Source organism: Hippichthys cyanospilos, chromosome 8, assembly GCF_059441005.1.
Source record: "Hippichthys cyanospilos isolate Australia breed blue-spotted pipefish chromosome 8, RoL_Hcya_1.0, whole genome shotgun sequence".
Taxonomy (NCBI): domain Eukaryota; kingdom Metazoa; phylum Chordata; class Actinopteri; order Syngnathiformes; family Syngnathidae; genus Hippichthys; species Hippichthys cyanospilos.
The window spans coordinates 22,788,320-22,800,456 of NC_142376.1; the positions used below are offsets into that span (position 1 = coordinate 22,788,320).

The window sequence follows — 12,137 nt, forward strand, 5'->3', positions numbered from 1 at the left end:
AGCTGCAGGAGCTTTTAGGAGAGGAGGTTTGTGACATTGTGTTGTGCGAAGGGTTGAAATCCTCAAACAGGACCCTTACTTAGGTCTCTGCACTGTCAAGGTGTTCCAGGATGAAGTACAGCTTTGTGTTGACTGTGTCATCCAATAATGTGTTTGCTTTGTAGGCAAACCGCAGCAGAACCGGTGGGGTTCCAGTGATGCACTCTAGGTGGAGTTCAAAGAACTTTATGGCCCAAATGTCTAAATGACAGGCCTGTAGTGGTTCAGTCCTGATATTTCAGAGTTCTTGAGGACCGGGATGATGGTGGAGCTTTTGAAGCCAGATAAAACCTCACATAGCTCGAATGTTCTGTTAAAGATCTATCTAAAAACTGCTCAAATGTTTCCTTCCTGCAATGCATCTTACGCAAGTGATCACCATATTAGCTAACTCTGTAGGAGCCTGATATTAATCAGAATCGTTTGAATAAGAAAATGCTGCATACCAGCCTTTGAGGACAAGAGTTTTGACACATGATTTAAGAAAAACAGGAGGGATTATTCATAACAGTAGTGCAATGTAAATATTACCTTTTTTGATTGGACTTGCTTATACGTGTTTGTTCCCCTTGATTCCTTTCATTTGTTTAGATACTCAAGACTGACCTCACTTCTTTCGTCCATTTTTAGATCATTGATAAATTATTGGACAGAGAGAGTCAGACTCACAAACCTCAGACCCTGACCTCATTCTACTCTAGCAAGCCTACAGCTGGCAACCAACGCAGCCCGTCAAGACATGGCCCTCCGTCTTCTTATGGAACCACTTTGGAGGGCTCTTCTTCCAACTCGTCATCTGCTGTGGTATTGAATTGTGAGCTGCTCGAAGAACAGAAAGCAATGCAGAACAGTAATGCAGGACAGGGCACTAATGATTTTGGTAAGCTTTGACACTAATTCTTGACTACAAATGACATTACAGAGCCTACTGGCATTCCTAGATGAGGCTAAATGCCACCAACTCCTTGGTTGACAACTACGTTTGGGCTCAAGATGCACGCTCGTCCCATCTGTCTGAGATGGGACGAGCATGCACCATCAATACTTGGCAAACCCTGGATCAGCCCCACCAAACAAATCATTTCCAAGTCCGTCACTGACCACCAGGGTTAACAAGTTGCCCACATGGCCAACGAGGCACCCTAGGAGAGCCATTTTATTCCGTAGCCATACTTGGAGCATACTTGGTGCATTAAAGCATTGTAAATACTGTACATACTGTAGTTGAGTTCCTAAATATGCTCATTAATCAGCCAAAAGCCCACCAATACAAAACATTTCCTAGTAATATCTCTCAAAATAGTACACCTAAGAGAAATTTGTGTGAAGCATCTGATAGATATGGTCAGAATACAAAGATACAGTTATTTATAGGTCTGACCTACAACAGAGCAAAAAATTATCCAAATATGATCCTGAATTATTTTTTGCAAAAAAACTCAACAGACATATCTGGTCTTGATGGGGAAAATCCACGTTAGCTGCAGTCAGTGAGATTGTTTTCTTGGCTTACCCTCATCAACACTCTGTTTTCCCTCTTTATGCCAGGGGTGTCCTAACATTTTTCAAAGAAGGACAGATGTAGTGAGCTGACTTTGTGTGGGGGCAACCATTCTGCCTGACATTCTTTGAATCAATAATATTAAATACAAACACGAACATTTTTTTGGCACCTTTTCATTTTCAAGTTTTTACCAAAATCACCAAAATCATATTTGAAGACCACAACAAATGAAGGAAAGATCTGAAAAATACACTTTGGGGAAGATTAAACACATCTATCGTCACAGTCTGCTTCACAGCAGACACTGCACCGATCCACCTGCCGATCTCCCGTTCCATTATACCCTCAGTCGTGAACAAGACCCCAAGAAACTTCAACTTCTCTGCTCCCCTGACCCTGAGAGGGTGCTCCTCCCTGTTATGACTGAGGACCGTGTTCTCAGATTTGGAGGTGCAAATCTTCAACCCAGCTGCTTTACACTCGGTTGCAAACCACTCCAGTAAGTTTTGGAGATTATGGTCTGGAGAAGCCAACAGCACCACATCATTCACAAATAGCAGAGATGCTGAGACCCCCAAACCAGAACCCCCTCAACACCTCGGCTGCACCTAAAAAGTCTGTCCATAAAAAAAATGAAGAGAATCTGTGACAAAGACAGCCTTGGCAGAGTCCAATCCTCAACTTACCATTGGCTATGCAAACCAAACTCTGACGATGATGTACCGGGACCAATCAGCCCGTATTGGGGGGTTTGGTACTCCACACTCCTAAGCACCCCTCACAAAACTCCCTGAGGGACACGGTCGAACACCTTTTCCAAGTCCACAAAACTTATTAGACCACATGGGTGAACTCCATGCACCCTCAAGTATCCTGCTGCGGGTGCAGATTAGTTAAACTGTTCCATGGCTGGGACGAAAACCACACTAGTGTTCCTGAATCCGAGGTTTTGTTAATCACCTCAGTGACTTCAGCCACAGATATAGGAGAGCCCAACTCATTTCCACTAGAGTTACCTGACTCTGCTTCCTCAAATGAAACCAAGTCAGTGGAATTGAGGAGGTCTTCACAGTATTCAGTCCACTCACAATGTCCCGAGTTGAGGTCAGCAACTGTACACACGCTGAATGGCGACTGCAGCAGATACTGGGAACAGTATTTGACATTTTTGAGCAGAAAAGGTCAATACTAGGAACAGCTAAGATCCTAAGCACAACCCTCAAGCTCCCAGGACACTGTTAGAGGACCTGAGCTTGACAGACACTGCCCAGGTAGGCGAGAAAAGAAAAAGTTATTGCCTCATTTAATAAATCATAAAACAACTATGACTAACCACAGTTTTGTGAGTGCTGAGGTGTCTTGAGTACAGGTCGGAAAGAAGTGGAATTTAATTCCATCAAATATTCAAGATTCACTTTGTCATCCTAAAATACATTCCTGGTGCATCCAAAAATGATGACACTGTCGGTGCAGGCATTTTCCTGCCATTGAGCATGTGATGTCATTATGGGGTCATTTTAAACCCTGGGCGAAATTTTGACCCAACCTGAGCTTGTTGATGTTTTTGAGCGAAGTATCAAAGAAAAAGCAGACAATAAACACTCGGAGGCTAAATTACTAATATAGATTGTGAAAACATGACAAGTTTCAATATGCCACGGTTGAGAGTTACATCCTATAGGTGTCAAATTTAGCCCATGTCAGACTCATTTACTGCCATTCAAAATTGGAAATATTGTCAAATTTAGACATATTGAAAACCTGATATTTTATCATGCATTACCCCCAATGTTTTTCATTAATCCTTGATTAATCCGATGATTGGTTTAGCCTTGACTCCCATGAAGCAAAACTCTTCAAAAGTCCTAATATTCATATTATGTCATAATAAATATTAATTTCAATTTCATAAATATATTAGTATACAGCATCGTTTGTTTTGCTATTATTTTTGTAAATAAAGGGGGCATTGCCCCCCAATAAATATATATATATATATATATATATATATATATATATATATATATATATATATATATATATATATATAAAAAATGTGCTTGTGTGTGTGTGTGTGTGTGTATACGTGTGTGTGTGTGGATAGGGCTGATGCCACTGAGGGGTTGAAAGTAAATATGTATTTATATTTGATGATGTTATGACCCTTTCAGCCCAAGTTGGGTGATAATAAGGCCAGACTAGTTAAAAATCCCTGGACACCCAGGGGTTAAATTGGTAGCATCCATTATTTTTGCCAGCTGCTCTTTTTGAGTGCAGTTGATCCTCTTTACCAGGCCTTGAGACTGGGAGGTGGATTGCCAATCTAAATAACTTGAAATTCTGAACGAAATTTTACGCAAATCTTGTGCTGTAAAATGGGTATTAGACTAAATTGAGGTATGCAACAATCGGAATTGTGGGTGTATATTAACAACTTTATCACTTTTTTTACATGAAAAAAACTCAACCCAGTGGGAGAAGGCATCCACCGCAACCAGGATGTACCTGAAACCACGAAACTGACAGTGTCCCCGATATCGATAGTCAATCACAACCTCTCACATAGCATAGCACAAAAATCAGTGCATAGCCAATTTTGTCTTATGTTTACAGTTAACTTGAACATGTCTCCACAAAGAATTTGAAAATGACACTCAAAATTATAAATACGAGAAAGCTTTCATGTTAACACTCCCCCTGAAGCATAGTTCATGTCATGAACCTCAGTACAGAGTTGCAAAAACAAGCCAGCTGTAATTGCTGGTCTACCATTTGGAGACCTGTACTACCCCACTGAGTACCCCCTACAAGCCAACGCTGAATCTTGTAGTTGCCCGCCTCCATCTGTAATGAGAGAGAGAGTCAACACAGAGAAAATTTCCCATCACTTACACACACAGTTACATCAGGGGCCCTTTGGGTGAGCTGGCCTCGACTCCCGTCATTGTCATTCACCATCTTTTTGGCCACTAAATCAGCAGCAATATTACCATCTGCCACAATTGTCCTTGATTTCTGATGGCCTGGACACTTCACTATATCAATCTCGCCAATCAATTTGGTGGCTGATTCCAACCGTCTCATCTATGTGTGTTGTTTAATCTTGTTCCCTTTAGTCGTCAACTACCACATCTTTATCCAAAATTTCAAGTCATAGTGGACCACAACTATGTATGCTGAGTCACTATAAATAGTCACATTTCACCCCAAGACAACTCGAGAGCCCTACACAACACCATCACCTCTTGGGCAGAAGAAGATGGGGGCTTTCAAGCAACCTCAACAGTCACCAAAGGCACGAAATTGAACTCACCTACTTGTTCTGCTACAGCGTAAGATACCACAGCTGAACCATTTTCACCAAGGTGGCTAGTTCCGTGAACAAACAAATTTCTAGGATTATCTAGGATAGTCAAAAAATTTGACTTCTGTTATGCACTCAAAACAAATTTTTGACTGTGAATGAAGGAAATAACAATGTGAGGTGACCACCTCCACTAGGGCATGCCTACTCACATGGTCAGTCCCTTTCAGTGCATGCACAATGGCTCACATCATTTGGATGCAATGTTGTTGTCCCTTTTCGGAGACATCCATAGAGCAACTATAATATCGGAAGACTTTCCGACTCAAGAGGCCTTTTTGCCATAGCACCGAATTGACAAAATCAATGTTGACCTCCCCCTCAAGATAAAGAATGGAAGTTGGGTCTGCGTTTTGCAATTCAGTGGCTAATTGTAGTCTTTGATTTCAACAAAAGCCTCATCTGCTGTGGGTGTCCAGAATAATTTTGCTTGCAGTGCAGACCAAATATGCTCACAGATATAGTTTATAATTTATTTTTGAAAACAGGTCTGACAGTTAATGTATGATTTTTTTTTTTAGTACAAATATGTGGTAATAATTAAGTTAATGATTTATTTTTTATGAACAGATCAATACTGTAATCCCAAAAGATGACACTTTATGATGAATATTTTTCTGGGAAAAAATATTTATTGATATATTTTTATATATTACATTATTTTTTGTGGACACATATTTATGAATTATTAGCTTTTTGATAACAACTGATAACTGCTGTGATCCAAAAGAGGACGCTTTATGTTGATTATTTTTTGTGGTCCGATACAAATGAAGTTTGAAGGGTTCGAAAGTTAAATGAATCAAACACTGATGGCATGTTTTAAGTCTTTTTTTTTTTTTTAAACAAAAAATGTTTTGCATAAGTTAAGGGGTACTTTGATAATCATATTTTACAGGGGGTACAGCACTGAAAAAGGGATCAGAACCACTGGTCTAGACAAATGTTCAAATGTTCATAATGTTCAAATGTTCTTTAGATCGTGAAAGAAAACAGTGCTTGAGCAACCACAAACATGAATTTAACCCAGAAATAATTTATTGGTCGGTCACATAAACATGAACATCCTTAACTAATTTCACACTTGAAACCCTCGCATGCAGTTGTCTTTTAAAAAGGTGATGGTTGAGTCACAACGCACATCATGCAATCCATCATCATGTAGTCCACCAGGTATCCAAAGGACCCTCTGCCATCTTACTAGGCCAGGGGTAACAGACCAAAATATTCTGTTGGGTGACGAGGGGGAAAACAGCAAGCCGCCCACTTTTCTAGATCTACCATAGGATTGTTCTGAACTTGGAAAGTTACAGCGGATGGTGTATTGAAGGGAAAACTCACGTTTTTAACAGAAGCTCTAGCCTCTCCCATTCTCATTCACCAACTCCTAATACGAGTTGCCGGGCAAGGGTTCAGCAGGACCTGCCATTGTCTTCTTGTCAGGACCCAGAAGCAACTGCCTTTCAATGCGGTTGTCTTGTCAGAGAAGCAGCAACACTCCCACCCCCACCCCACTGCTCACACATCAAGGCCCCAGGCAGAAATCAGCCATCCACCGCTTGCACATCCACATCTGACGACCACCAGCTCCCACCGTGGTCGTCTGGTCAGGGATGAGCAACTGCTCGACAGCCCGCACATCCAGCCTCAGGCAGCCACCAACAGCCAATTTTTCCCAAACCCATTGGGAAAGGAGGCAAGAGAGTTGTTCCTCCCCCGATTGTCATTGGTCCATCTGGAGCGCATGCCATGCTTCAATTTTATTTATATAGCCCTAAATCACCGAAGTCTCAAAGGGCTTCACAGATGAAAAGAGGTCGTACAGAGACATCTTTTCAGTATAAGGTACACAACAGCATCCCCTGTCAAAGCTCCCAGAAGGGGAAGGAAAAACTCAAAAACCCCAATTTGGGGAAAATCAGAAACCTCCAGAAGGGACCACAGGTGGGAGGAGCCCCCTTCCAGGCCCACAGGTTGAAGTGGATGCTGCATGTACCAGACACAGAAACAACATAAATTACAGAAAACATATTGTGCTATATAGTGCAGTGATGTCTTGACAGCAGGCAAAGCCATTGGGCAGGAACAGTCCCACATTCCAGCCAGGTGGACCGCAGACGGCCAAACTCCTAACCCGTGATGGTCGACCAGCGCAGGACCCAATGGAGGCGGTCAAGTCAACCCTCACCATCTAGCTAGCCCCCTCTCCCAGCCGGAAGAGTGGGGCAGGAAAAAAGAAAAAAAGAAGAAAGCTGCAGACAGGCTCAATTAACTAAATGCTTTTGAATATAAATGTGTTTTTAGTCGGGATTTACAGATTTCTACTGAGGTGGCTGCGCGAACTTCCATAGGTAGGGCATTCCATAGTACTGGCGCGCGAATGGAAAATGCCCTTGATCCCGCAGACTTCTTTTTAGCCCGTAGGGTCGATAGCAAACAGGCATTTTGTGATCGAAGTTGTCGGGACAGAACATAAGGTGATACTAAGTCGACGAGATAGGAAGGAGGTAAACCGTGTAAAATTTTATAAGTAATTAACAGCATCTTAAAATCACATCTCACGTGTATTGGAAGCCAATTAAGGTCAGCTAGAATCGGAGTAATATGATCAAACTTTCTCGTCCTTGTGAATAGTCTCGCTGCTGCATTCTGTACACCCTGCAGGCTTTTAATGTAGGACATGGGAAGTCCAGAAAACAAAATGTTGCAGTAGTCTAGGCGCGACATAACAAATGCATGAATTAATGTTTCTGCATCGCTAAGAGAAAGAATAGGGCGAATTTTAGCTATATTGCGGAGGTAAAAAAAACGCCGTTCTTGTCATGTTATTAATATGTGTTCGAAAGGAGAGAGTTGAGTCAAATATCACGCCAAGATTTTTTGCAGAACTACTTTGGGAAATAATACAGTTTTCTAGGTTCAGCGTGGTATTCTTAAGCAAGTGCTGATGATGAGCAGGGCCAATAAATAACATCTCAGTTTTATTAGGGTTGAAAAGCAGAAAATTGGAAGACATCCATTGTTTAATCTCGGCAAGGCAAGCCTCCAGTTTACTGCACTTGCACGGATCCGTTATTTCTAAGGGCATATAGAGTTGGGTATCATCAGCCTAGCAATGAAAACTAATAGCATGTTTACGTATAATATCGCCGAGAGGAATCATGTAGATGTTGAACAGTAAGAGACCAAGTACTGACCCCTGCAGGACACCACATGAGACGGAGAAAGATTCAGAGATCGCATCGCCATAAGAGACACAATGCGTCCTTCCCAGGATGTAAGATCTGAACCAAGAAAGTGCTGATCCCGAGATACCAACACATGATCTAAGACGTTCTATAAGAATATGATGATCAATAGTGTCAAATGCGACACTAAGATCAAGCAGTAATAATATTGATGAGATGTTGGAATCCAAGGCTAAGAGAAGATCATTCGTCACTTTTACTAGGGCTGTCTCAGTTGAGTGGTTGGCCCTAAAACCTGACTGAAGGAGTTCAAATCTATTGTTGTCTATCATAAAATCGCTAAACTGTTGTGTTACAACTTTCTCAAGAATTTTGGCGATAAACGGAAGGTGTGACACTGACCTATAGTAGAGGAAAGAAAGAGGAAGAAATCACACTTCGTCACATCACTTACAAAAAGCATTTTGAAAGATCCGTAATGGTAAACAACCTATGCTTGGATAATCAATTTGCTTATACAGTCAGCCCCCGGCTTACGAGCACCCTGATTTGCGAACAATTCGCCTTACGAGCGTGGAACAGGGAGATTTTTGTCCTCCGCTTACGAGCAAACCTCTCGCCTTACGAGCATTCCGACAAACCAGCCATTGAGTATGTAGAAATGTTCTCGCCTAACTGCGTCAACATATTCGGCAGTTGCATCATCTACAATCATTAACAGATACTTGTGGCGGTAACGTGAACGCTATTGGTCTTACAACCTCACACTGACTGTCTCACTCACGGTGTCTAAATATATTACCATTTAAGTGTAGTGTTTGTACAGCTAAAGGGAAAAACAGCTGACATGAAATTAAATGTGCCGATTGCAGGACAAAGAATTGTCATTGGTTTAAATGTGTGTTTTTTTTAATTAATTGTCAATACATTCCAACTGTTTAAAAAAAAGTGCGAATAATTATCAGTCAGTCAAGGAGACGCCAATATGCTATTGGTCGATTAAGGTCACCCGGTCTCACTCACGGAGATGCTATTGGCCGGCGTCACACGTCAATCACAGAAATGCCGATATGCTATTGGCCGAACGCCTTTATCTAGCTTGATGGGACAGGATGGAAGGAAGTAGAGGAAATGAGTGAAAAACGGAATGTTTTGAAGACTTTGCAAACTTTATCTGTTAGACATAGCTTCTAAAATTACTAGCAGCGGTAAAGGAAGAAATAAGAGGATGATGTTTTAGTATCTCCGTGATTTGCACCATGACTGAAAGAGTTACTGTAACACTGTAAGACCAATAGCCTATATGCGTTGCCGTGTTAACTCAAGACGTTGATCTTTGCACCCTGTTACGGGTGGTATTGCAGCGCTATAAGATGGTTGCTTGACAAAACTGCATGTCATGTTAGGCGGCGACCTCCCGACATGCTTTGAGACAGCGCCATTGTTGCAATTCTGTGAATTGAAACCAACAGTGAACTGACGCTCGAACTAGCCATAAGTGTGGTGCCTAGTTAATACAACACACACAACCTCCCCTCCGCCTCCACCCAGCTCAATTCACGTCGGGAAAAACAGCTGACATGAAATTAAGTGTGCCGATTGCAGGACAAAAAATCGTCACAGGATTAAATGTGTTTTAATGAATAAGATGTCAATACATTCCAACCGTTTAAAAAAAAGTGCGAATAATTATCAGTCAGTCAAGGAGACGCCAATATGCTATTGGTCGATTAAGGTCACCCGGTCTCACTCACGGAGATGCTATTGGCCGGCGTCACACGTCAATCACAGAAGTGCCGATATGCTATTGGCCGAACGCCTTTATCTAGCTTGATGGCACAGCTGGTTGGGATGGAAGGAAGTAGAGAAAACCCTGACTGAAAAAGTTACTGTGACACTGTAAGACCAATAGCATATCTGATTTACCGTATTGACTTCGAGCATTCATCTCTGCTCATCTCTGCTTATCTCAGCACAAGTCACGTCTTTCCAAAGGTAAAAGTCATTTTTCCTTTGTATTTGTTATTTAATGCAACTGTACAGTAGATTATGTCACTTAATATTAATATATGTATACACCGTGATGATTTTACCTAAGGCTTCTGCGCGCGTTGCACGCATTCACGAATTAACATGGGTTTGGATTGCCCGCTATACGAGCAATTCGAGATACGAGCGTAGCCGCTGAACGGATTAAGTTCGTAACCCGGGGGCCCACTGTATTGTATATAGATTCGATGCGTCAAACGTGTGTGAGTGGTTGATGTATGCTTTGATAGGCCTTAGATCATGCACCAATCTAGGGTGCAGCTTCCCTGGTTTCTCAACAGGATTAATGAGGGTGTTGTACGGTGATAGACAAAGAACATAAACATCCTCTGCAATCAGTCTTGGATGTTTGAATTGATTTTCTCAAGTTTGTGATTTCCTATTACTGGTATTGTGAACACTAAACCAGTACCTCAGCATCTAATTCAAGTTCGCAAAAAGCCTTGGACATGGCGGTCTTGGTCGGTGCCTTTGTTTGCCATCATGGGTCTAGTAGCAATACATCCCACATATTTCATATTCATCAAGGGTTCAGCTCTGTCTACTTATAGCATGCTGGAACACATAATAGAAGGTGGCTAGGCTATGGACTCAGCACTTTTTCGGGCCCCGTTATTCTGTCTTACATGGAGTACTACTTACAGCAGTCCAAATTTTAGTCATTTGTTTTAACAGAACAAAACAGTCAACAGGTGCCCTCCCCATCTCGTCTGTATTAACATCCTGCACCACAATCATTCTGCTATCACCCTGCCCATCTTCCAACAGTATTTTGTAAATATCATCTTTCCGGGGAGCAATTGTTTTCTTATCCTTTCCATTATATATGTCAGCACAGACGACATATTGAATTCACTAAACTTATGTGTCCAGAACTGACATTGTCAATTGAATCAACATGGATGGGCCGCCATCTCGTCTGCCCATGGCTAGGAACCTTTTGACACTTTTACCCACTTTGGTTTTCTCTTGTCCCTTCACAGTTGCCATGGAACCCTCAATGTCATATGTCAAGGTCCCTTCTCTAATGTTGATTCATGAAGGCTGGCTTTGCTAGGGCCCTGTCACTATGAGACTCAGGCAGGGAAACCTCTGCATTACCCTAAGATGTTACAAACTTTATTAACAACATTGGATCACTCCTCACATTTAGCATCATCAACAACAGAATGCAACATAAATGTTCATCTTATTCATAAATTACTTTATGCAAGACTGTAGTTTGCAAACTAATGACCTGTGACTCCAAATCCATATAATATATGGATTTATTTTAAATGAATGATTTTGAAATAATATATGGCATATATTATTTCAAAATCATTCATTTAAAATAAATTGTACAGTCACAATCGGAGATAGAGTTTAAAAGCCACATAACTGCAACAAAAATTAAGTAAACAATAAATTACATAAAAATATTTATTTGCAATTCATTAATCTTTAATTGTTAATAGGCGTTTGTGTGTGCATCAAGACCAATTTAAAGGAATGGGTTATTTCAAATCAACTGCAGTGTTTGTTTCTGCCAGGAGGGGTCCACAGCTGTTACAGAAGCTTCCCTAAACAAAGCCATTTTTCAAACGATGCGGAGCTCAAATTTGACAACCAGATCAGGATGGTTGTCAAATCGAGCTTCTACCACCTGAGGCAGCTGGCCAAAATTAAGCCAATTCTCTCAAGGCAGCAGTTCGAGGTAGTTATCCACGCCTTCATATATACCCGGCTGGACTATTGTAATGCCCTTTATGTGGGGGTCAGTGCCTCGCATCTCCCGCATCTCCCATCTGCAGATGGTCCAGAACCGCTGCAGTACGTCTTTTAACAGGCACACGCAAGCATGAGCACATTTCCCCCATTTTAGCCTCACTTCACTGGTTGCCTGTACATTTTAGGATTCATTTTAAAATACTATCATTTGCTTTTAAATCACTGACCGGTTTTGCCCCTCCATACCTCTCTGAGCTTCTGCACCCCTACACACCTGCTCGCT

The 12,137-nt window shown here is 41.6% G+C and overlaps 1 protein-coding gene across 4 annotated transcripts in view; it reads left to right on the plus strand.

Annotated features, from left to right (window-relative positions):
- Positions 1 to 12,137, plus strand: part of zswim8 (zinc finger, SWIM-type containing 8) — a 174,251-nt gene that overhangs the window by 139,266 nt on the left and 22,848 nt on the right. For all 4 annotated transcript variants that reach the window (XR_015866487.1, XM_088422255.1, XM_088422253.1 and 1 more), the window contains one exon: positions 670 to 919. Coding sequence is in view for 3 of the 4 variants with exons in the window: in XM_088422255.1 (XP_088278381.1) it covers positions 670 to 919 (250 nt within the window). In the remaining variant the exon portion in view is untranslated. The remainder of the gene's footprint in view (positions 1 to 669; positions 920 to 12,137) is intronic.